Here is a 25984-nt window from a genome sequence, read left to right as displayed (position 1 = left end):
GAATGATTGGAGTGTAGGATTGGGTTTGGTTTGGGTCGGTTTGAGTTCGGCTGGTTCGGTTCGGTTTAATAGCCCACTCCTAAATTATAGTATTATTTTCTTATTTTAACATTTTATTTATTTTACATAATTATTTTTCTATTGAAACTTTCTATTAATTATAATTAACATAAATATGCACTAAATGAATATTTTAAATTTATTTTAAAGTAAAAAAATATTGCTTAGGTGGATGTTTTTGTAGCTAGAAATGATGATATATAATAACAAGATCAATGGAGATTCTAATCATAGTTCTTGTCTTATTGACCTAGGAAAATATTTTATTTGTCTCTTATAATTATGTGTTTTAACCATATGATGCATCTATATGTAAAAGAACTAAGCATAAACGATATTTGAAAGAAAGTTAGGTACAAATAGGAAATAATAATATTCCAAATTCAGTGTTTTACTTCATATAATCGGGTAGATGCTCTATTCTTTTCTTTCTTTTTATTTTATTTTTTATGGTTGAATAATAAAATTAGAGTATCATTCACACTGCCATCGTGAATCTTTATCAGGTTGAATCCATAGGATTTAAAAATAGTGTTGAGCCTAGAGACTTTGGATTAAAAGTGCTGAGCCTACAAACTTTGGATGAAATCTAGTGGATCAGTTTGTCATTTGTACTATTGTTTAAAGAGATTATTAGAATTAGTAAGGCCCACAAAATTAAAGAGGAAGTGGCTGACGTGACACCACCAGAAGTGAGAAAATGTAACTTTATATATATAGATAATACCAAAAATAAATATTATTAAAATATATTAAGTATAACTAAAGCTACAAAAATTCATGATACAAAAATATTTGAAATAAGGGCCTTCTAAATATGTTGTTTTGTATATTTTGTTGATTATTTTTTTTGTCAAGATAAGCCTAGATTTAGTTTTTAACGTAATTTGTTTATCATTCTACATATTTTATATAATTACTAGATTAGGAACCGCCCGATGTGCGGGTTTAGAGTTTTTAAAATAAAATAAAATTTAGCAAAGAATATAAAGTAAGTATTTTTAGTAAGTAAAAACTATCTATAAAAGTAAATAGATACACCGAGGTGTCCAATGTAAATATCTGATGTAAAAGGTGCGACTCTGCCGTTGAGACTATTAATTACATTTTTTTTTTGAATGCCATCACTCGTGGGAAGTTTAGAAATTTATCTCTAACTCCGTTCTTATCATAGGGTTTTCCATATGAGTCGGTGTACTCAAATTTGAATTTTGTTTTCTGGAGGGATGTCTCTAAACAGGGTGATCCTGATCAACTTCTTCAATTACCATGATTTTTATTGGCAATCTGGAAGACCATAAATAATTTTTTTTTAAGATTTATAGATCGAGATGAATGATATAATTGCTCAGCCTTTGGGCGATAAGTTAGCCTGGGAAGAAGCGCTATCTTTTACGGCGGTCATGTCGGCTCCATCTCCGTCCTCGGATGTCCAGGTTTCTTCACCTTGTTTTCAAATTGATGGTTCTTGGAAAGCAACCAATGAGCATTCATGATTGGGTGTGTTGCGTTGGTAAGGAGCAAACCTTGTTGTTGGGGGCCAAGTGTCTAAGATGGAGCCCCTCCGCCCTGCATTCAGAGTTAGAAGCATTGTTGTGGGCTATGGAGCGGATACATGCTGAGTTACTCACTATGGTACATTCCCCTGAATATTGGCCATCCTTCTCCAACTTGCTCTATGAGTTTAATTCGCTGGAGTTTTTTTCCACTATTCTCCATCTCTTGGATCCCGCATGCGACAAATTCGAAGGCGGATTGTCTTGCCCGTGCTTTGCATTCTCTTATCTCTGAAGTTGCTTTTATAAACCCTTCCCTCTGGCTTTGGCAACTAACCGAAGAACTTTCTTTTAATTTATTGTTTGGTTGAAAAAAAAACAGATACACTTTTAGTTAAAGAAAATAATTGTAGATAAGTTCAAAAGTATTAAAATTAAATTAAATTTAACAAAGAATATATATTTATTTATTTTTGTAAGTAAAAACAATGTATAAAAGTAAAGAGATAAACTTTTAGTTATAGAAAATAGTTGTTGTTTTTTTTGCTATAATACACTAATGTATATCCATTTACAAATCTATTGTCTACATCACCACTAAAAGTTTATTTATACACACAAATATATTTTACTGTTAAAATATACTCTTTAGTCTTAACTACTACCAACAAATTATTTTTATGAACACATTAAATAACCTATTATATGTCTCTTCACTTTAACATTTTTATTGTTACAAAAACACATACGTTAATTTTACATACTTACTCTTATCATATATATTACAATAGCAGTTTTTTGAATAAATAATTTGATTGGTGAAAAAAATATGAGACGATCTATTTTTTTTTTACTTCAACAATCTTTTTCTTTATGTAAAGGTGAGTATTTACATTTTTTTTAGAAACAGTAGTTAATTGTATAATTTTCACAATTATTTTTTTATCTTATATAAAAAGTAACCTTTTTCTTGTAATATAGCAACTTAAAATTAAAATAAGTAAACAATATTATAATTTTTAATTTTATGGTATATATATATATATATAATTTATCTTATAATTAGATTTTAAATAAAATTAGGTTTTATTTTATCTATTTACTTTTATATAAAACCTTTTTAGGTTAGGTTTTGAATTTTTACATTTTTATTTTAAAATTTTTTAATAATGAATTGACATGTGTCAATATCTGAATGATATAATTGACACGTGTCACGATCTTATTAATGAGTAATTTTGTCATCAAGGTTTATATAATAAGATGAGGGAAAACTAAAAAACATATTAAAATATTTTATTAATAGAAAAAGCGATAAATTATACTCTATTCCATCTTGGCCAAAATGATCTGGTAAATATACATATGAAAATAAAAATCATTGTTATAACATCAAAGTATAAGTGTTTGTTATTTGCTTTTTATTCAAGTTTTTATATATAATATAATGTATATTACTTTGTGTATTTTGATTTTCTTATTTGTTTATTTGCTATTTGATATTATGAGATAAATTATTTTATTACTCAAAAACTATTAAAGATACAAGATTCTATAAGCAAATGAAGGTCAATAGCTCAAAAAAGATTTCTTAATTTCTCAGTTCAATAAAATCTAACTTTCTTAGATATATGAATATTCATACAGAGTATATAAATTAAGATGATGGTTAAAAGAAAAAGTTATTAGATATCATATATGTATTTTAATATGTAAATTTTTATCTTATATTTTTGAAAAGTATAATATCATGAGTTTCTATTTTATTTGTGTTACTGTCAATGTTGTACCTAAGTAATCATATAACCAATTCTAGCAGGTTAATACATCATTTTGAGAAGTTTTGAAAAATACTCATTTTTGTGTAAAAAATGATATATTAAATATTTCTGTATCGGATATTTCTAACAATTTTTCTAATATAAATATCATACTAATCAAGAACAAGGAGAAGATGTTGTATACATTACAACAACAACAACTTGTATACATATATTAGAAAAAAACACACACACATAAATTTTGAATACATCTGGAGAAAGATCACTCTGTATAATTTAAAATTCATAAAAGAAAAATAAAAATAAAAATCTCTTTAAAATTGGACGGTGAAGTTGATAAGAGTTATTGAAATGAAAAATAAATAAACGGCTATTTCTTTTCTTAAATCTTTCTTTTTTTGTTATCAATCAAATTGTCTTGGCTCATATAATTCATAGAACGGCGCCGTTGTTTTTGTTCATATCCGTCATGAGTTAGTGCACAAACATGCACGAGCAACGAAGCAAGAGAAGACGGTATCCACAACGACAACGTACGTGAGTGGCTTATAATCAATTTCATACCGTCTTTTATCTCAAGATCGTATACAGAAGAAGAAAGAAAGAAAAAAAACTGACTTTGCTGATTATGTCTAAAGAAGCACGTGCACAAATAAATCTCGTGCTCCCTTTCTCAAGTGGGAACGGTTTTGTCTGTCTCCCAATCAATCTCGTTCCAGAATTTGTTTTCTTTTTTTTCAATATATATCTCTACTTTTTTTTTTTCATTTCGGCTAGAGATTTACTTAACTCCCGACACATTTTATCAAAAGTATGCTCGGGTTCTGATAAAGTATCTATAGTAGGAGGATAACACATAATGTAAAAAGGTAAACAGGAGCTAGTGTATATCATGTTTTGGATCTATCTTTTGCAATTTCGAATCAAATTTCAACTATATACTATTAACCTAGAAACAGCTGTTAGATGTTTTTCAGATGTTTCGTATCATTTGAGTATTTGTTAACCATTTAAAGAACATATGTATAAATGTTAATAAAATGTGCAGTAGAATATAGTTTACTTAATATAGTCTGTTTTCTTGGCGTCATGCATGGTTTCTACTTTCTATCGTGGTTTTGACGGAGAATATGCCACGTACTGATGCTGATGAGCTTTTCTGACCTCTGCGTCTCCCAAGCGTTTGCAACACGTCGGATTTAGAAAACAAATGCGGCTATGGATAGAGACACGCTACCCAATGATAAAAGTAATCTAGAAGTAAAAAAAACCTCAAAAATATAGTAAAGTACAGATTTAAAATATCGTATATCTTATTTTATTTAATAAAATATTGATATTTTCATAAGAAGTTGTATAGTGAGGACAAAAAATAAGTTTACTAATACCGTATACCTATACAGATAATGCCGTGTCATGTCGATCAAAGTATTAACATAAGAAATAAAAAATTATAAACGTGATATCTTTTGAGACCGATTGGTCGGACCCGCCACCTATCTCGTCCTATATACATACAATTACACACACGCAATACCCACCAAGAACACACACACACACATACACTTTAAAATCTCTCATTAACAAATTTTCTCCAACAACAACACCAAACAAAGGAAACAAGAACACTTACAAAAATATGGCATTTCTTCTAAGTTTTATGATACTGGCGTTTATTATAATCATCGTCTCCTATTTATATTCATCTTCAACTAAAAAAGCTCAAGAAACCACCACCTATGGACCACCATCGTATCCACTCATTGGCTCCATACTCTCCTTCAACAAGAACCGTCATCGCCTTCTCCAATGGTATACCGAACTTCTGCGTATCTCTCCGTCTCAAACCATCTTAGTTCCTCTCCTCGGCAACCGTCGTACCATCGTCACAACAAACCCCGAAAACGTCGAATACATTCTCAAAACAAACTTCTTCAACTTCCCTAAAGGTAAACCGTTTACTGATCTTCTCGGTGACCTCCTTGGTGGAGGCATATTCAACGTCGACGGTCACTCATGGAGCTCGCAGCGTAAACTTGCTAGCCACGAGTTCTCGACTCGCTCGCTTAGGAGTTTTGCTTTTGAGGTTCTTAAAGACGAAGTGGAGAACCGTCTCGTCACGGTGCTATCCGCGGCTGCTGATGTTGGGACGACCCTGGACTTGCAAGATGTTTTGAAACGTTTTGCTTTCGACGTTGTTTGTAAAGTCTCGTTGGGTTGGGATCCGGATTGTTTGGATCTGACCCGATCCGTGAATCCACTCGTGGAGGCTTTTGACACCGCGGCTGAGATTAGTGCTCGCCGTGCCACGGAGCCGGTTTACGCTGTTTGGAAAGTGAAGCGTGTGTTAAACGTGGGAAGTGAGAGGAGGTTGAAAGAAGCGATCAAGACCGTACACGTGTTGGTCTCTCAAATTGTCAGAGCTAAGAAGAAGAGTCTTGAGATCGGAACCGGAGAAGAAGCGAAGCAAGATCTTCTGTCCAGGTTTCTAGCCGCCGGCCATGACGGCGAAGCAGTGAGGGACATGGTTATTAGTTTTATCATGGCGGGAAGAGATACGACGTCAGCAGCTATGACGTGGCTGTTTTGGTCGTTGACTGAAAACGATGACGTGGAGAGGAAGATTTTAGAAGAAGTGGACCCGTTGGTGAGTTTAGGGTTAGGGTTTGAGGATTTGAAAGAGATGAACTACACGAAGGCGTGTCTGTGTGAAGCCATGAGACTTTACCCTCCAGTTTCGTGGGACTCTAAGCATGCCGCAAACGACGACGTTTTGCCTGATGGGACACGTCTCAAGAAAGGAGACAAAGTGACTTATTTCCCATATGGTATGGGGAGGATGGAGACGCTGTGGGGGAAGGATTCGGAAGAGTTTAAACCGAACCGGTGGTTTGATTATGAACCAGGGAGTACACAACCGGTTTTGAAACCCGTTAGTCCTTACAAATTTCCGGTTTTTCAAGCCGGTCCGAGGGTTTGTGTAGGGAAGGAGATGGCGTTTATGCAGATGAAATACGTCGTTGGTTCAGTTTTGAGTCGGTTTGAGATTGTGCCGGTTAACAAAGACCGGCCGGTTTTTGTTCCTCTTTTAACGGCTCATATGGCTGGTGGGCTCAAGGTGAAGATCAAGAGAAGACGTCACATCCTTAACAGCGTTTAATAGAATATATAAACAGTATGTAAAACAAATTATTTATAGAATCAAAATGTGTAGATTTGTAAAACATAACAAAATCGAATATAATCAGGTATATTTTTTGTTCGGTTTCTTGTAACATAACAATTTGGATGGAGTTAGAAAGAGAGCTTTGTAGTCTTGCCGCTCACCCGAACCGATTAGTTGAATCAGGAAGTGGCCATCATGTAGAAGTTGAAGCTAAATGAAATGTGAACGATGAGAGAACCAAACCAATGAGAAAAGTCAATAATGTCAATTCTTTGCAGTGTGCTTAATTCTGAGTTTTGAAATTTTGTGTTAATAAATTATTGAAGGGAACAATTGTGCAATATCCGACCTTAGCTCAGTTGGTAGAGCGGAAGACTGTAGTCTGTGACAGCAAATCTTTAGGTCGCTGGTTCGATTCCGGCAGGTCGGATTTTTTTTTTTTCTTTGGTTAAAATAATCAATTAGTTCAATTTTAGTTTCACCCAACAAATAAAGGCACAAGACTAAACTAAGCCCATACATTAAAACCCAAATAAAACTATCTTAAAGATCTCTTCAAAAAGATTTACTATGGAAAAATATAACTCTTTTTACCTTCAATTAATTATTCAGATTGCATTCTCTTTCTTATCATCCATGCATGATCACGTCAAACCTTTAATTTTTTCTTTTTTAAAATTTTTATATAATCACGTCAGATTCCTCCTTTTTTTAAGTTTTACAAAATTATTAAATTTTTCTCTAATTAAAGATGTAAATTGTTTGCAGAATCAATATGAACGATTTCTCTGTTTCAGCTTCAGTATCTCTTTCTGAAAAACAATGTTTACTGTAGTAATGATGATAGTGAAACGAACCATAATCGTTTTAATGGTCAAATTGTTTAGCATGATGATGGATATTGTCTTGGGAAAATAGCTACATATTCGTTAAAAGGTGTTCGACGTTTATTCATATTCACGGAGTTGAACATAACTTTGGCAAAACTGTAGAATTAAGAGAATATATGTGTGTCTCTTATTAAACAACGGCGTTACAACGTTTATATACACGACTCAATCTCTAAGAAACCCTACACAAGACTTGCCGAGCAAGTTATACACATTAGACATAAACCGCAGCCCATATGCGGGCCAATACTCCCCCTCAAATTGGAGGAGGAAGTGAAACGAGACCCAACTTGGACATGAGAAGGGTAAACTGTTGAAAACCAAGAGCTTTTGTCAATATGTCGGCCAGTTGATCTTCGGAGCGAACATGGGCCGTCGAGATAACACCATCCTGAATAGCGTCGCGTACAAAATGACAATCCCGTTCGATGTGCTTTGTACGTTCGTGAAAGATGGGATTTGCCGCAATGTGTAAAGCAGCTTTGTTGTCACAAAACAACCTCGTCGGAGCGTGTTGTGGGAACCCAAAATCTTCAAGAAGCTGACGCAACCAAATAATTTCCTTCAAAGCATCGGCCATGGAGCGGTATTCCGCCTCTGCCGAAGAACGAGAAACCGCCTTTTGCTTCTGAGTTTTCCATGAAATAGGACAGCCACCTAAAAACATAAAGTATGCACTAAGAGAGCGACGGGTTAAAGGACAGGTACCCCAATCTGCGTCACAATATGCCGTGAGAGTGAGATCTGTATCAGCTCGCAATAAAATGCCGTGACCAATGGAGCCTTTAAGATAACGAACCACCTGTAACGCAGCATCCCAATGTGCCTCACGAGGAGCTTTCATAAACTGAGACAAGATGTGTATAGGATAAGTAAGCTCCGGACGAGTAACCTTTAAATAAATTAAACGACCAACGAGTCGCCGGTAGCGCATGGGATCCGATAGAAGAGGACTGGAGTCAAGACCAAGTTTATGGTTCTGATCCATAGGAAGCTTAGAAGGCATGGCCGCTTGGAGTCCGGATTCCGCGACGATATCAAGCAAATACTTGCATTGAGATAAGAAAATACCTTCCGTACTACGAGCAACTTCAATACCAAGAAAATACTTAAGCTTCCCTAAATCCTTCATGTGAAAACACCGGCTCAAATACTCCTTAAACTGGGTCAAAGACGGTAAGTGATTACCACAAATAATAATATCGTCGACGTAAACAAGAACACGCAAGTCTACATCACCTCTGGTCATAGTGAACAAGGAATAATCTGCATAAGATTCCTCAAAACCATATTCCAACAAAGCATTCGCCAACTTAGCAAACCAACACCTCGGTGCTTGCTTAAGACCATACAAAGATTTATGTAAACGACAAACTTTATTTGGATATTTGTGACGGAAACCCATAGGCAATTGCATGTACACTTCTTCTTCAAGATCTCCGTGAAGAAACGCATTATGCACATCCATCTGATGAACCTCCCATCCTTTAGATGAAATAATTTGCATGAGACCTCGAACTGTAGACATTTTAGCAACAGGAGCAAAAGTCTCCTCAAAATCACGGCCAGCCACTTGTCTATTGCCAAGAACCACAAGACGAGCTTTATATCGCTCAATAGACCCATCCGTATTATACTTGATTTTATACACCCATTTGTTTCCAAGAGCTTTCTTTCCGGGAGGTAAATCGACAATGCTCATTGTATTGTTAAGCTCGAGTGCATCGACTTCACTAACCATGGCATTATTCCACCGTTCGTCTTGCACAGCATCGCTAAAACAAGAGGGTTCCATACCCGTAGTAACAGCTGCAAGAAAAGCACGATGCGGAGAAGAGAACAAATCATCAGCAATATAGTGCGTGAGAGGATACTTTGTGTTACCTGAACCCGTAGACGAGGACTCGATAATGAGAGGAGAGGGGAGAGCGTGATGGGTATTATCAGCAACACAAGCGGAATATGTGACGTAACCGGTTAATCTGGTTGATGGAAACTTTGCTCTTTTCCCTTTGCCTAAATCGTCATCCTCATCGGGAGAAGTAGCAGCAACGACAGTAGATGGACCAGCGTCAACAACAGCAGGTGTAGGAGATTCTCGAACAATAGCAACATCATCATCACAAACAACGACATCGTCGGAGGGCCGTGAGTTGATAGTAGAAGATTCATCACGTAGCGGAAGCGGAGAAAATGGAACCAGATCACGACAAACGTTAGAGGGAGAGACTTCCTCAGGTTCGTGAGTCACCGGTGGAGTGGTAGTCGGAGAAGCAGAGTCTAAAGTCACGGAGCTACTACTCCCCCTGTCACCGGAACCGGGTTGGAATTCCCAATCACCATCGGTGAGAACCGGTAGTTCCGTAATAGACGTTGACACATTAGGCTTTTGTAAATATGGAAACACGGTCTCGTGAAACACCACATCTCGAGAGACCAAAAATTCATTGGTTGTCAAGTCATAAACCCTCCAACCTTTCTTGCCAAAAGGGTAACCAACAAATATACAGTGACGACTCCGCGAGCCAAACTTGTCCTTATCGCGAGCGCGCAAATGTGTATGACAAGAAGAACCAAATACACGCAACTGGCCATAGTCTGGTTTGATACCGGTTAAAACCTCATAGGGTGATCGTCCCTTATGTAGCTTGGAAGGAGTGCGATTAATAACATATGCAGCAGTAAGAACAGCCTCTCCCCAGAAGAAAACCGGCAAACCAGCTTGAAATAACAGAGATCAAGCAACGTTAAGAATGTGACGGTGTTTACGCTCAACACGACCATTCTGTTGAGGTGTACCAACGCAAGAGGTCTGGTGGATAATCCCTTGACTTGCAAAAAACTTTCCCAAACAAATAAACTCTGTACCGTTATCGCTACGCACCATCTTGACTTTCTTATCAAACTGACGTTCGGAATAAGCACAAAAATTTTCTATCACCCGTCGTACTTCAGACTTGGCAATAAGAAGATGCGTCCAAACAGAACGGGAAAAATCATCAACTATCGTTAAAAAATAAACAGCTCCACAAGAAGAAGCAACACGGTATGGTCCCCAAACATCAACATGGATTAATTCAAAACACTCTGTTGTCTTATTGATACTATCATAAAAAACATCACGAGTTTGCTTAGCCCGATAACAAACGTCACAAGGACGGGGACTAGCACAATTTGAAATACCAGAAAAAACGGGTAATGAAGAAAGAACAGAAAACGCCGGATGGCCCAACCGCTGATGCCACAAAGTCTGATCAACCGAAGCCGCCACACGAGTCACATTAGTAGTTGCCACATCCGTTAAATAGTAGACCCCATCACGCTCTTCACCGGCTCCAATCAGGGTCCTCGTGAAACGGTCCTGTAAAACACAAAGAGTATCGGTAAATAACGCAAAACAATTCTTCATTTGCTTGAGAATCTTCGAAACCGATATTAGAGAACAGTTTAAGTTGGGAACATAAAGAACATCCAACAAGGATACACGATCCGTGAGATGGAGAATGCCTTTACGATTTGAAAACGTAACACTACCATCAGCAAACCCAACCGAGCAAGATGGTGTGTCAACCAAATCAGTAAGAAGAGAAATATTTCCCGTCATGTGATGAGAGGCGCCTGTGTCAATGATCACATCGCCAGGAATCTTACCAGAGAGCTTATCGGGATTGCTTTTCATCTTTTCGAGAGCAACCAAGGAAAGAGCTTTCCACTGTTCAGGAGAAAAATCAGAGAGAGTGACGTTAGGACTGGTAGTATAGGCAGCAACAGCTTGACCACGTCCACGACCAGCTCCTCTACCACGACCGCGAGCAGCAGCAGAACCTCGGCCGCTGTTCCGAACGTTACGTTCGGTATACCATTCCGGATATCCAACCAATTGCCAACAAAACGCCTTTTCATGACCAGTGCGACCACAATGAGAACAGAGCAAACTACGCTCCCGACCTGAAGTTTCCACACGTTGATCCCCACTGATCGGAGCAGAAGAAAGAGAGTCACGTCGAGCAACAAAACCAACAGCATCCTGCTGTTGTTCACGAGATCGAGCCGCCAAGATCCTCTGTTCTTCACGGATAACTCGTGAGTAAGCTTGATCCAAAGCGGGAGAAGGATCAGCATCAATAATCGAATGAATCACATTCGCAAACTTTGTTTCGTCAAGACCCATGACAAACTGATTCACCTTCTCCTCTTCTCTCTCTGCGGCAATCGTTGTGTAAACACCACAAGTACAACCATCACAAGAACACACCGGAAGAGGTTTGTAAGTGTATAGCTCATCCCACAAAGCTGTAAGCTTCCCGTAATAATCAATTACGGACTGTCCCTCCTGGCGACAAAGAGCGATTTGAGAACGAAGATGATTAACGCGTACTTTGTTCCCAACCGAGAAACGTTTGCGCAAATTTTCCCAAAGATCACGAGCACTAGTGTGATATGAAACTGTGGAGCGTACACGAGGTGTGATCGAGGTACGTAACCACCCAACAACCATGGAATTGACCGAAGTCCATGATTCCAAATCAGAGCTATCTGCTCCGGGTCTCTTCAAGGAACCGTCAATAAAACCAGTCTTCTTCTTCGCACGAAGAGCATTGAGCATCTCCGAAGCCCATTCGTTGTAGTTGTCTCCGGTTAAAGTAACAGCGGAGATCATAGCGCCAGGGTTGTCCGTTGAAGAGGTAGAGTATGAAGCCATCACCGTGTTTTCTCCGCCTGTTGAACCAACGGCGGCGAGAGCTCCGGATGTCGTAACAGATTGTGTTCCTTGTGTAGTCATGTCGTGAAAAGTTTAGAAAGAAAAAAACAAAGGCACCAAATAACGAGAACGAAACAAAGAGAAACAAAGAAATCTCCACACACGAGATTTGAAAAAAAACCAATGATCAACTGATCAAACAAAGGGTAAACAGAAGAAAGAAGGAAAAAAAAACAGAGATCAACTGATCGAGAGAAAAATTTGAGAGAAAAAAATTGAGAAACGAAAGTTTAGGTTTCAGGATTTTGCTCTGATACCATGTAGAATTAAGAGAATATGTGTGTGTCTCTTATTAAACAACGGCGTTACAACGTTTATATACACGACTCAATCTCTAAGAAACCCTACACAAGACTTGCCGAGCAAGTTATACACATTAGACACAAACCGCAGCCCATATGCGGCCCAATAAAAACAAAACACGTTGAAGACATATGTGTCAGTACTCAGTATGGTTTAAAGAGTGACACCCTGCCTGGAATACATTTAACATGTGGATAACCAACCTAGTTGGATAGGCTTCCAACAAGATCAAAGATTAGTATCTTAGGATTTGCAAGTCTCTCTTTTGTGTTGCTTACGCTTAGATTTCTCAGAAACGAGGGATCATCTTCCCATGTGATTTTTAGTATGGTGATATGGAACTTCGCTCTTCACAGATTAAGGCTACCTTAATTTGAATAGATTTCGGATCTGAAATAGTTTAATCAACTGGACTCAAATTTAAAGAGGCGGTACTTTGCGGGTTGGTTTGGTGTTGATTGTCAGGTAAGGTGGGCGGTGTTTCATGGAGGTTTTGGATCTACAGAAGGTCAGCAGTGGTGGGTGGGTTTCTTCTCCGGCAACAGAGGTGTGGTATTGTCTCCCATCCGATGCGACGGTGGCTTCGCTCTTTGGTTGCTCGAGAAGCATCTGGTCAAGTCGCGTTTGGTCGCAGTGGAGCTTTCTGGATGCTCATCCGCTAATCGAAGCTGCGGTTCGCGGCAGAAGTCGGTGGGGGACAAGAGGGTTGAGTTGCATAGTCACGATGGTTAACCAAGGAGTTTGGCATCTTCTGGGCTCTCGTGGATTCCAGGGTATGGAGGTTGGATTGAGCAACCATCCTCTATACACCGCCGCGATTCTTGCCTCCACCGGACCGGATTGAAGATTCATTACCTGAAGAATGCGGTGGTCACCAGAGTTTGAAGAGGGAGTGTTAGATCTGAGTGAGCATGTTGCTAGGAATGGGACATGACTTCGCAGAGCCTAAGATCGGACGCTTTTGAACTTGCCGGAAGACTTGTAGGTCAGGCGGTTTCACCGGAGAAGGAGTCCTGACAGATCGTGGTTGCTTTGTCAAGAGCTTCAATTTGGTGTCTCTGCTGCAACGCCGCCGGTCTTGTAGCCACTGACTTTAATGTTCGAACGTGTGACCTAAGGGATTCAGCAGGATCCGATCTTCTTTTCCGACGACGGTAACGGCAAAAACCATTGTTATTTCTTCTTTTTGTAACTGTGTGGACCTATGTTTGTATCCAAAGCGCATTTCATATTTTTGGGAAGGCCTGTTATAATATAAATATATATATATATATATTTTTTAAGTACATTTTGTGTTTTGGGAGGCTAAAATTTACTGTTTTTTTCACTGATTTTTTATGCCAGTTTAGTGAGAATGAAAAAAAAAAAAAAACAAATCAATGCGCGTAGGAAATATCTAAAATCAAGTGAAACGCGTCAAAATGCTAATGGTTCGATCAACATTAGATAGCAACATCCCCACCGTCAAAATTTAATAACGCATGTGCGCTTTCTACTAGCCGAGTGATCCATCATCATCATCAAGCGGCTTCGATTGTTTGATGGCATCTAACGGTTGAAACTGCTTTTACACCATGTTAGTAATTTACACCTGCCAGCACCCGATCATAAAATGATTAAAGAAAAGGAAATTATTATTAGTTGACTCCTTCTTTAGAAGATAAGAGAAAACAAATCTCGACGAAAGGCCATAAAAAAAAAAAAAAAAAACTTTATTTCGCTTCTCTCATTGAAGAATTTGAGAAGAAGCTCCACCACGACGAGTTGTTTCCTCTTTGGCTCTTTCGTTCTATCGATATCTTCTGGATTCCTTTTCCCGATTCGCCGTCCGGTAAGACCTTCCGGCATCTGTGACAATCGGCGGAGAAAGGAAGGAGTTCATAACTCTTCCCTGGAATTGAATTTTTTTTTTAGGGTTTTCCAGATCTGATTTGATTTCCATCGAAGATTCTCTCTTTCTTTGATTTGATCTGATTGTTTTTTGATTCGGTAATTGAAGAATACTCATCATCTCCGTTATCGCTTTTATTGAGATTCTCCTAGGGTTTTCTTATCTTGGGTGTTTTTGATTTGTGGCGATATTGGTGATTTGGGGTTTTTTTTTTTTTTTTTTTTTTTAATTTGGTTCATATCGTGAAATTTCTTTTTCGATTGTTCATTGAGAAGAAAATTCTGGTTATTTAATTACGATGGCGGCAGGAGGAGTTGAGGTTTCGAGAAGTTCTGTTGCTGTTGTTGTTGATCGTACTCGTGGTTTTAATTCACGTCAAGGTGGTGGTGGTAGAGACGCTGAGAGGCGTCATCAAACTAAAAGACCCATTGAAGCAGATGATGATCGCAGGTGGAGAGATGGGCGACGTGGTGACTCTGAGAAACGACCACGCTTGGTTTCTCAAAGAGGAGAGGTTCGAGAGGAGTATCGTGTTCAGAAGAGGAGAAAGTGTTCTCCTTTCGCGTCGGAGAGAGAAGATAATAAAGTGGTTCGAGCTCCACTTTGTGAGAATATTATTATTACTAACCAGTTTGTTGATGTTACTGCTGCTACCAGGAAGATATCTTCTGAGGATCATCACGTCAATGTTTTGTCACCTGAGCCTGTATCTACAGTGTCAGTGCTGCCGGTAGAAGCTCAATTGGACGGGCAACATCCGTTTGACGATCTTGAGGAGGGCCAGTTGGAGGATGAGCAGCAGGTGGTTCAGGCACCTAATATTGCGACGTCTAAGTGGGCCACGTGTTTGGAATCTCCAAAGGATGTAATAACTGATGTTGTCAAGAATAGTAGATGGAACAGGAGCAGTTTGTCTCCTGAGAGCGGGGAATTGTTATCGGAAGGAAGGAGGTCCAATCTATCTGGGTCTGGTAGCGGACGTCGCAGTGTAGAACCCATTAGTGCCCATGAACATTCAGAGCATGAGTTGGGGAGTCGTATTGATATGGGTGTTGGTGAAGCAGAGTGTTCTACTTCTGATTTTACTGAGTCAGAAATTGATGAACCAGCTTCCTCTGAGATAGGTTTGAGCATGTTAGCTGGTAGTAGAGATGTTAACGAATATCAGAAGCTTAGTAAGATAAATGAAGGCACTTATGGGGTTGTCTACAAAGCTAAGGACAGGAAGACAGAAGAGATAGTGGCACTCAAAATGATTAAGATGAATTTGGAAGATGAATATGGATTCCCGTTGACGTCTTTGAGGGAAATCAACATTCTTTTGTCTTGCAATCACCCATCGATTGTGAATGTTAAGGAAGTTGTGGTGGGAAATGGAGCTAGTGTTTTTATGGTCATGGAACACTTAGAACATGATTTAAGGGGAGTAATGGACAGGATGAAACAGCCTTTTAGCACTAGTGAGGTAAAATGCCTGATGATACAGCTGTTGGAGGGTGTCAAATACCTCCATAGCAACTGGATTATCCACAGGGATTTGAAGCCATCGAATCTTCTATTGAATAACAGTGGGGAGCTGAAAATATGCGATTTTGGAATGGCTCGCCAATATGGGAGTCCTATAAAGCCTTACACCCAGTTGGTGGTTACACAGTGGTACAGGTGAGAATGGTTTGTTGGTCGCCAACCTTTTCTATATTGCTTGTGAGACTTGTCAGCTTACCTAATAGTTGATGTTTGTGTTGCAGGTCTCCAGAACTTCTTCTAGGAACAAAAGAGTATTCAACTGCAGTTGATATGTGGTCGATTGGGTGCATTATGGCTGAATTGCTGTCTCTAAAACCTCTTTTCCGAGGGAAAAGTCAGAATGACATTGACCAGCTTCAACAGGTAACTGTGGTTTTTCTAGTTTCTTTATACTTTTTTTTTCTTTGATGAGTGTTTATCTGGTAGTAATTAAGGCTTTGTAACAGATCTTTGCGGTTCTTGGGACACCAAGCGAGACAAGCTGGCCTGGATTCACATCGTTACCAGGAGCAAAAGCCAAGTTTCGTAAACAACCGTGAGTAATCTTTTATGTAGTGTTAATCTGGTTTTATGATGTTGGTTATATTACGGATAACAAGTTGGTCTGATTAAGCTGTGCTTATATTTCAGGTACAATTTACTGCGTAAGAAATTTCCTGCTGTATCTTTTACTGGAGCTCCAATTCTGTCAGAGTTGGGATTTGATTTGTTGAACAGATTACTGAATTGTGACCCAGAGAAGCGACTAACAGTTGATGAGGCTCTTAGCCATGGTTGGTTTGATGAAGCACCTCTTCAGAAATCCAAGGAGTTCATGCCTACATTTGCTTCAAAACGTAACTGATAGATCTAAACTAGTATTTGAGTATCTTTGTTACATTAATACTTTCTTGTCCTCATATTCCTTTGTGTTATCTTCTTCACGAGGTAAATACTAAAGGGTTTACCCGAAAAAGTTGGAAGGGGACTTGCCATCTGTAAGTTATTTCCACAACATTTAAAGTTAACTTGTAGCTCTTTTTCTGTTACCCTGTCGTTTATACTAAGGTTGTTCTCTCTACAAAGATTAGGCCACGAATGGCACTGTGGTACGGCTGCAGTGTGATGACCTAAACCGCAGTGTCACCGGTGAATGGTAACATGATTTCTGAAAGTTCAAAGGCTTATTCGGTGCGATGAGCTATTTTATAAATTACAGCTTCCACTAAACGTAGCATTCAGGTTTGATTGTTGTGCTGCAAGCATCAATATATACCCTTACTTTTTTAATAATCACATCTGCTCATGCCTTTCTCTCTTCGATGGTTTTTTATCTTCTCTCATATTGTCCAGTCGTCACAATCAGTGTTTATAGTCTTCATGACTTCATCATCACAAATCACCGGCGCTATCTCTTACATCATTCTCGTATTTGGCAGTGTCGCTAACTTTACACTCCTGTATATATGCATTGTAGAATTAGGTGTTCGATACTGAATTTTTTTGTAAGTAGTGTTGTGTTATTCAGCCTTTTATTCATGTTCTAATTTATTCAAAAAAGAGAGTAATAATAATATTTAGGGCCCCTAGTATAGGTTCGATAAAGAGGAACCCAACAACAGACTATAAAGCCTCACCCGAGCTATCTCAGAAGCTGTAACAAATTATCAGATTCAAAAGACCAACAGTTTTTTCATAAATTATAGTTAAACATCTAAATTTCGAATTACAACAAATGATTATTTTAGATGACTTTTTTCATTAAATAACAAAATATTTTTATTATTTTAAGGTGAATTAATGTTCAATAACACGAGATTTTGGGAGGACACTATAAAATAATAAATCATTAACAAATGATTTTGAAGAAAACAAAAACGTCTACAATACATTTTTCCCTATACGGTGAGTGGGTTCAAAAGACCAATTTGTGCTACTAATTTTTCTCAACCTCTAGCCGTCTAGCGGAACCGTCTTTGTATGTATTTATAAACACACATATTTTGTGGATATGTGTTAGCCTATTGACGGAAACCATTGTGAGTATAAACATGAAATAAATAAATAAATAAACAAATAGAGAAGTGGTACTTACTAGTTACTACTACTTTGGTATAATTGGAGCAAAAGACATCTATCTAGTGACTATTGATTGCCCTAAAGGGGGACAATAGCTTGGTGACTCATCCTAGTTCTGCCAACCAGATTCCAATCCACACACGTGGCTCAAACCCATTTCGTCATTTTTCCAAAGTTAGGATTCTTGGGTTTTGGGACTTTTGCGGCCTTCAAGACGAACCTAATTCTCACAAATTCTTTAAACCTTAACTCGAGTTGGCGAATTTTCACTGGTTGAACATGCCTGCCTTTGTTTACTTGGGTTCACCTGTAAATTAATAAGACTCATCTCTCATGTGGTTTCCATTAATGAAATAAAATTTGCAGATAATAGTAGTATTTGTTACGAAAACTGTTGGCTAACTAGGTACTATTACTATATCGGATTCTTATTAATTATACAATTAGGTATCAGAGCAGCAGGTGAGATTCATAACGTAATCAATGTTTTTTCTCCTATGTATCTCCTTTTTTTTTTAATCACTGTCTTTGAAAAGCATATGCTATAGTCTAAAGATAAGAGATTGATTTGTCCGCCTTCTAATTTTAGAAAGTAAATCGACCCAGTTTGGTTATCACTATTGACTATTCCTAGGGACGTCTGTAAAGGGAAACCCTCCAATTATCATGTATAATTTGTATCTATTACCATATATAGTATACCATTTTAACTTTACAAATTTGAGTTTAGCATGTCCCGGTAGGAAATGTATTTACGTACTTCTAATAGATTACAATTTATAAGTGACGTAAATAATTAATCTTGGTCAATTCATATATATACCTTTGTAGTTTGTACCCCTTCAATTAACATGTCAAAACTTAATGATTTCGCTTCATATATAAAATACATATATACATTGCTTTTATATATAGTATTAGAACTATCTTGAAGTTAATTTTGATCCGCAAAACAACGGTCTTCATCGGAAGATCATCACAATTATAGACACCAATCATATTATATTATATCTTGGTATGATATGTAAAACTTATCCACTTTTCTGTATAAATTTCTTTTTACTATATGGTTATAATAAATAATAATTGCAATTAAACTGAAAATATTTTCTTTATTAATTGCACATATTTTTCTATTGAAATTATCTTTATATTAGATTACTTTTGGTTTTCATACTATTCAAAAATACTAGTTGTAATTCTTTTATTTTAACGATTTTTTAAAATTTTCTCTAATTATTAAATAAAATTTTTTCACACATATCAAATATTATCGATGTACTTGACACATGTCGCAATTATATGAATTACTAACTTTGAAATAAGGTTTATATAATAAGATATATATATATATATATATATATATATATATATATATATTTCGACAAAAAATAAACTTAAAATAATAATTTATGTTTGATTTTACATTAAAATTAAAGAACATTGGTATCTATACTAGTATAATTGCATCACTTTTTGCTCAAAAATATGTTTTTGAAAACATTTACCATTGAATGCCATTAAATACTTATTTTCATATCCAAAAAAGTTAAGTTAATTCTTTCTACTATCCTTATAACCAAGCGAATTAAAATATTATAAATATTTATAGATATAATGTTCTACAATTAATATAGATATTTAGAAGATTTATTCCATATTTAATTTTTTATTCTGCTATCATCTCCTATAATTTTAAATTTTAAATGTAGTGAATCATCATATAATACATAATATTAATGAAAATGTATATTTTCTGCATGTATTGTGATTTGAATTCTTAAAAACAAACATATATTACTCAATTAATATAGTAAATTTATCGTATATAGTAAAATATAAAATTTTAAGAAGTTTATAATTTATAACAGATACATCTAAACTTAATAAAAGTTTAAAATTATGAATATTTAAACATATTGAAATTTCAAAATAACACAAACAAGTAATATTACATGACGGGTTATATGACATGATAGGATTGAATTAGTAATACTAACAAATAAAATATCATTGATATGCTACTTTAATACGGGTTAAATCCCCATTTTACTATTTTAACAACACTAATATAAAATATATCAAATCAAACTGATTTAATTAAGATTGTATTAAATAAAAATTGTTGGGCGGTATACCGAGGATTATATACTAATCACTAAAATTACCAATATAATATATTAGCAAAATTAGTATTAAAATAATACATTAACTAAAAACTTTTCCTGCGGTATACTGCGGATCATAATCTAGTAATTCTTGTTTTGGTTACTACCATATATAATGCATTAATGTTTTGTTGTAGTAGCATTTACTATTTCACCAGCTGTTTCATCTGATTATTTAAAATATCTACCATAAAAAAAAAGTTTGCTCTACTGATGACTTCTTGAATTTTTCGTACAGCAGTTATATCTACAATAGTTGAGTTTAAATTCTAAACCTAAAGGCAACCAAGATATATCTATATATATATATATTTTTGAAGTACATTTTTGGTTCAAAATTTTTAGTTTTGCTTATTTAAAATTTTATTTACACAATTGATCCCTACATATTTGTAAAAAATCAATAAGTAAAATATGGAAATTCAAATTTGATTACACTAATAATATATCTGAAATATTGAAAAAATCATTATTTCATAAATTATCTCTACGCATTTGATTTATAATTTCCAAAAACAATTTTTAATTTTTATAAAATCTTTACATTTAACATCATATTCCTAAAATATTACTACAACATCTTTCTACTTTCCTTTTACAAAACCGATTTTACATTAATTGTTGATTTTAAAAATATTATATATTAATAACAACTAACCAATTTTATATTCTACACTAACAATAATATTTTCTAGAGATTTCAATTGATTTTGAAATAGGAAAACATTTAATCAAAACTTATATTTGGTATGTTAAAATTGTTGTTATATCAAAAAAAAAAACAATATTATATTTTACAAAATCGATTGAGTAACAATGATTTTATTTAGATTTTTTTTTGTTAAAAACTTAAATTGCTGGACACACTTCCTCTCCCTATAAATAAAGAGAAATAAGTGTCAGATACTTTCACAATGGTATGTTCTCTCTTCTTCTCCTTTTTTTTTTCTGTATAATTGTAAATGCATATAAATTAATAAAGTTTTATTATTGTGATATTGCTACAAAATTTCATGGAATATATGCATATATTAGTTTCAAATGTAAGATGATGATGATCACTTCACAAAGGTAATATTGTTTTTCAAAAACTTTTTTCTAAATAAAAAAGTTGAGAAACTAATATTAATTAAAATTTAATTTTACAGATGAACAATAATAATAAAATAAAAATTTGTTTATGTTACCAATTCGCTTATAACATAAAAATTTGTTTATGTTACAATAATAATGAAATAAAAATAAAATTTTGTTTATGTTACCAATTTAATTTTACAGATGAACAATAATAATTTCACTTCATTTTTGCTTAATACTCTTTAATCATTTTTATTTATGTTGCCAATTTAATTTTGCAGATGAAAAATAATAATTTCACTTCATTTTGCTTAATACTCTTTAATCATTTTTATTTATGTTACCAATTCCAGTATTTGATTTCATGATGTCATATGTTTTTATGTATTTCATAATGCTATATATTTTCATGTATTGTTATTTAACATCCAAAAGTAATATTAGTTTTGCTATAACTTTTAATCATATTTCTTCATTAAAATTAATAATCCGAATTAATGTTGTAAAAGAAAATAGCATTTGTATTTCCTTTAAATTTAGGCACAGATGATAGCTAGTACCAAAAAAAAGCTCCCAAGCCCAAGTCCCTATGCAAACCAAAAGAAGGATGGACTTTTGAAAAAACCGGATCTCACCTACTTTCTAGTACTCCAAAAGGAAACATCCAGCGGTTCTTGGGTTGACTATGGTAGGTTTCAACGGTCCCTTCTGCCCATCCCCGACCAAACTCACCAGCGACGAGTCTGCAACTGCACCTGCTCCTCCCAGCACCCTCTACTAACAATACCTTCCTCTCTCAAGAGGACCTCATGTAGTCTCGGCATCCATTACGCTTGTTGTTTACCCTCCTTTTGCCTCATCACTATATCCTGCTTAAAACCCTTTAACCCTGTTAAGCCTGTGAAACCTTTGTCTCTACATTAGAAAGCTTGGTACTCCTCGCTACTAGCGGTTACCTTTGTACTCTATCAACACCTTTCACCCCTTGTTTCCCTTAAGTTACCACATGGAGAAACACATACCATACTATCTGAAAGGAAAAGACATTGAGAGGGGCTACTCTCCCCCCCCATCCGTGCACTAGAACTTGACACCACCAACCTCATTGTAGAAAATACCCTAACCTTGATGGGGCGCTTGACAAACCCATTTGTCCAACGACTATATGCTCTGTTCCCTTTCCTCGTCAGCAGGTGGAACCTCCGAGGTAAAGCTGTGGGTGCTGACCTAGGTCGGGGCTGTTTCCAGTTCAAGTTTGAACACGATGAAGATCTCTAAAGAGTACTAGATAATAGACCGTACCACTTTGACCAGTGGATGGTCATCCTCGAAAGGTGGGAACCCATAATCTCATAATCTTATCCCTCTAAGATCCCTTTCCGGACTGAAGTCCAAGGACTCCCCAAACACTACTGGCAAGATGCTATGCTCCGAAGTATAGGAGACGAATTGGGACTAGTTCTGGAGGTGGATATCACAAGCTCTTTTGCACAAATCAAGACCCTTCTCGACGGTCTCCAACCCCTAACCAAGGAGACAGTGGTGGAGTTTCCCAACGGTAGTGATATCCTTGTTACCCTCGAGTACAAAAACCTAAAAAACCATTGTCAACATTGTCTCAGGCTCACTCATGAAGTTAAGAACTGCTCGTGGTTAAGTAAAGTGAGAGAAGAGGAAGAGCCCTTACCTTTAGTCTCTGCTCAACTGTCTCAACCCTCCGTTCGCAGAAACTACTATACCCCAGAAGACAACTTCAGAGCCCCAAAAGTCTTTGACGAACCTCATGGTTATCACAGGAGGGAGTCAAACTTAAGCATCAACTCCTTCAGAGGCCACGATTCTTCCCAGCTGCCTATCCAACACACAACATCGTCTAAGTATGATTATCGTCGGGATAGAAAGAGAAGGATCGAGGATAGAAACTATTACTCTGCTAAAGAAGCTGGATCTCGGTCCTTTAGTCAAAGGTCTTCCCCAAGTGCACGCACCCTCCCTCGTCCCACTGATCACCAACAGAGGAATCCCAAAATTTGCAGAACGGATCCCTTAGCGAACTTACAGTGGCGAGAACGAACGACCCCAAGGGAACTAGTGTGGAATGAATCCTCAGATTCATCTCGATCCAGATGGCCACCCCTGGAAAGAACTCAAACTCTAAACTCACCACCCCTACCATTATCTCCTATTCCTACCACTGAGGAAGTTATGGGAGAACTAAGAGAGGTTACAGTCCAATATACCTCTCGTGCTGACCCAACAGAGAGTTTAGCCCGGAAATAGCGAGTTATCCAAGGCGAGAGTAGATGCTTAATGGCAGAAACGACGGCTGGCATCATAGCTGTAGCTTCCTCTCATACTCCAAACCATAACTCGATTACCTCTACTAGAGATGATACTGTTACTGCCCCCTCTGGTGATCTACCACCTCACTCGGTGTTGTGTAATGACCTCGAAAATCTACCTACAAAGAAAAGACGAGGACGACCACCCCTCTTAAAACTTGGTAACAGGAGCCCACTTCATCTGTCTGGTGCGAAATCAAGCAAAAGGAACAAAACCATCCTGCACAACTCCCCTAAGAGACGATCTACTGCTAGTAAATATGCCACCACAAACCAACCTGCCAACACAAAGAGGCAAAGTAGTGGGAAACAAAACCGAAAAACCGCAGACAATGAAGCAGGACCATCAAATGTAAGAGATCAACCCCAGATTCAACTCATAAATGCAATGGTGAAGGACAGGGTGGATTTTCACAATCCATCCCCACCTCTTCCTTAAGATTTGCTAGCTGGAATTGTTGTGGGCTGGGGAACCCACAACAATCCGGCGACTAAAGGAGATCAACCGTTCGATCTCCCCTGATGTTCTGTTCCTCATGGAAACGAAGAACCAAGATGAAAAGGTTCTGGACATCCTCCACTGTCTAAACTTCAAGAATTCCAAGCTAGTATCCCCTCTGAGCGCGAGAAGTGGAGGCTTAGCCCTACTCTGGAATGATGATATCACCCTAGAGGTATTAGCGGAAAGTCCAAACTACCTGGACACTAGAATTGAAGCTGAGGGTAAATCTTTCCTAGCAACCTTTGTTTACGGTGAACCAGAGAATTCCAAAAGGAAAAATATATGGAACCAAATTACTGACCTGGGAAGTATGCGCTCTGAGCTCTGGTTTCTCACTGGTGATTTCATTGACATCATTGACTCCTCTAAAAAAATTAGTGGTACAGACAGACCAGAAGACTCCTTTATTTATCTTCGAACCCTAATGTCAGAGTGTGACCTTTTCAACCTTCGACACTCTGGCAATTGCTTATCTTGGCGAGGTAAACGCTATGATCATTTAGTCTTTTATAGACTAGACAGAGACATGTCGAATAGTGAGTGGGCTGTAAACTACCCGTCAAGTCGAAGTGAATACCTTACTTTTGAAGGCTCTGACCATCGACCCCTGATCACTTATTTCGACCTTAAAAATAAGAGGAAAAGAGGACTCTTTAGATATGATAGGCGTTTAGGATGCAATGTGGAAGTTTCAGAGCTCATTAGAGAGACATGGAAACCTGAAACTATTGAGACCATTGAGTCAAAGCTCACTAGGTGCAGAAGTGCTACTATTAAGTGGAGCAAGGAGAAGAGCCGTAACAGCCAAAAAATGATAAAGGAAATTCGTCAAAAGCTGGAGGTAGGCCTCACATGTCTGGATCTCGATCCTTTGCTCTTAACCTCTTTGATGGAAGATCTAAACAAGGCCTATCTAGAGGAGGAAGCTTTTTGGAAACAGCGTAGTCGCCAGCTGTGGCTCACTTTAGGTGACAAGAACTCTGGATATTTTCATGCGATCACAAAAGGAAGGAGAGCGGTTAATAAATTTTCAGTTATTGAAGATGATGAGGGTCAAGCTTTCTATGAAGAGAAGGATATCTTAAAAGTGATTTCTGACTACTATGAGAACCTATTCACTTCAGTGGAAGGTGAAAGAAATAACTTGTTAGAGGGCATTGTCTTACCACTGGTATTGGAGGAGGCAAATCGAAAGCTCACTACCTTGCCAACTGCAGAAGAGATACAAAGCGCCTGTTTTGCAATCCACGCAGACAAGACACCGGGTCCAGACGACTTCTCTGCAAGTTTCTTCCAAACCAACTGGTCCACTGTAGGGAGCCAAATCACTCGTGAGATTCAAAAGTTCTTCTCCACCAAATTTCTGCCCACCAAAATCAATGAAACTCATCCGCCAGGTGAAGAAAAGTCTGTGGTTCAATCACTTACTTTTTGCGGATGATACTATGTTCTACTGCAAGGCAAACAAGACTGAATGCTCCAACCTGAAGGCGATCCTCCACAAGTATGAGCTGGCCTCCAGTCAGGTGATAAACAACCAAAAGTCAGCCATCACCTTCTCTGCAAAGACAGTCACGGAGATTAGAGATCAAATGAAACAAACTTTAAACATCCATAAAGAAGGAGGGAAAGGCAAGTACCTGTGATTGCCTGAGCTCTTTGGCCGAAAGAAAAAGGATATTTTTACCAGCATCGTTGATAGAATACGACAAAAAGCAAAGGGTTGGTCTTCCAGATTCCTATCCTCCGTAGGCAAGCTTGTAATGTTAAAGTCAGTTCTTACCGCAATTCCTACCTACACCATGTCATGCTTCAAACTCCCTAACTCCTTATACAAACGCATCCAATCTGTTCTAACCCGATTCTGGTGGGAGGATAAAATGGAGAAGAAGAAGATGTGCTGGATCTCCTGGAAACAATTCTCTTAGTCAAAGCAAGAGGGTGGATTAGGCTTCAGAGAT

General features: G+C 37.1%; 3 protein-coding genes, 1 long non-coding RNA gene and 1 other non-coding gene across 9 annotated transcripts; 4 read left to right on the top strand and 1 right to left on the bottom strand.

Moving 5' to 3' along the window:
- The first annotated feature begins 299 nt into the window (after window positions 1–299).
- On the top strand, window positions 300–808 carry LOC147938730 (uncharacterized). Its single transcript, XR_015565069.1, has 2 exons — window positions 300–468; window positions 567–808. It is a non-coding gene; the product is annotated as an uncharacterized LOC147938730 (long non-coding RNA).
- Window positions 809–4882: 4074 nt separating this feature from the next.
- On the top strand, window positions 4883–6599 carry LOC104711346 (cytochrome P450 94B3). The gene has a single exon (XM_010428046.2). It carries the CDS (start codon window positions 4977–4979, stop codon window positions 6495–6497), a length of 1521 nt encoding a protein of 506 aa, XP_010426348.1. The 5' UTR covers window positions 4883–4976; the 3' UTR covers window positions 6498–6599.
- A 248-nt stretch (window positions 6600–6847) lies between these two features.
- On the top strand, window positions 6848–6933 carry TRNAY-GUA (transfer RNA tyrosine (anticodon GUA)). Its single transcript is given in 2 exon segments — window positions 6848–6884; window positions 6898–6933. It is a non-coding gene; the product is annotated as a tRNA-Tyr (tRNA).
- Window positions 6934–10719: 3786 nt separating this feature from the next.
- LOC147938728 (uncharacterized) lies at window positions 10720–12176 on the bottom strand. The gene is made up of 2 exons (XM_087464376.1): window positions 11045–12176; window positions 10720–10754 (listed from the first exon to the last, which is right to left on the bottom strand). The coding sequence occupies exons 1-2, from the start codon at window positions 12174–12176 to the stop codon at window positions 10720–10722; spliced, it is 1167 nt and encodes a 388-aa protein (XP_087320502.1).
- Window positions 12177–14109: 1933 nt separating this feature from the next.
- LOC104715423 (cyclin-dependent kinase G1) lies at window positions 14110–17173 on the top strand. Of its 5 annotated transcripts, XR_015565948.1 has the most exons (6): window positions 14114–14447; window positions 14658–16011; window positions 16098–16239; window positions 16323–16411; window positions 16507–16853; window positions 16942–17173. XR_015565948.1 is itself a non-coding variant. In XM_087464654.1 (5 exons), the coding sequence occupies exons 2-5, from the start codon at window positions 15395–15397 to the stop codon at window positions 16718–16720; spliced, it is 1062 nt and encodes a 353-aa protein (XP_087320780.1). In that variant the 5' UTR covers window positions 14110–14447; window positions 14658–15394; the 3' UTR covers window positions 16721–16831. The 5 variants fall into 5 exon arrangements, 2 of the variants coding, with proteins under 2 accessions (XP_087320780.1, XP_087320779.1); XM_087464654.1 differs by lacking the exon at window positions 16942–17173 and having other exon boundaries at window positions 14110–14447; window positions 16507–16831; XR_015565946.1 differs by lacking the exon at window positions 14114–14447 and having other exon boundaries at window positions 14507–16011; window positions 16947–17173.
- Window positions 17174–25984: the final 8811 nt, after the last annotated feature.

Source organism: Camelina sativa, chromosome 9 (assembly GCF_030686135.1).
Source record: "Camelina sativa cultivar CO46 ecotype springtype chromosome 9, ASM3068613v1".
Lineage (NCBI taxonomy): Eukaryota > Viridiplantae > Streptophyta > Magnoliopsida > Brassicales > Brassicaceae > Camelina > Camelina sativa.
Note: the sequence above shows the minus strand (reverse complement) of the source record. Positions and strands in the feature narration are given on the sequence as shown.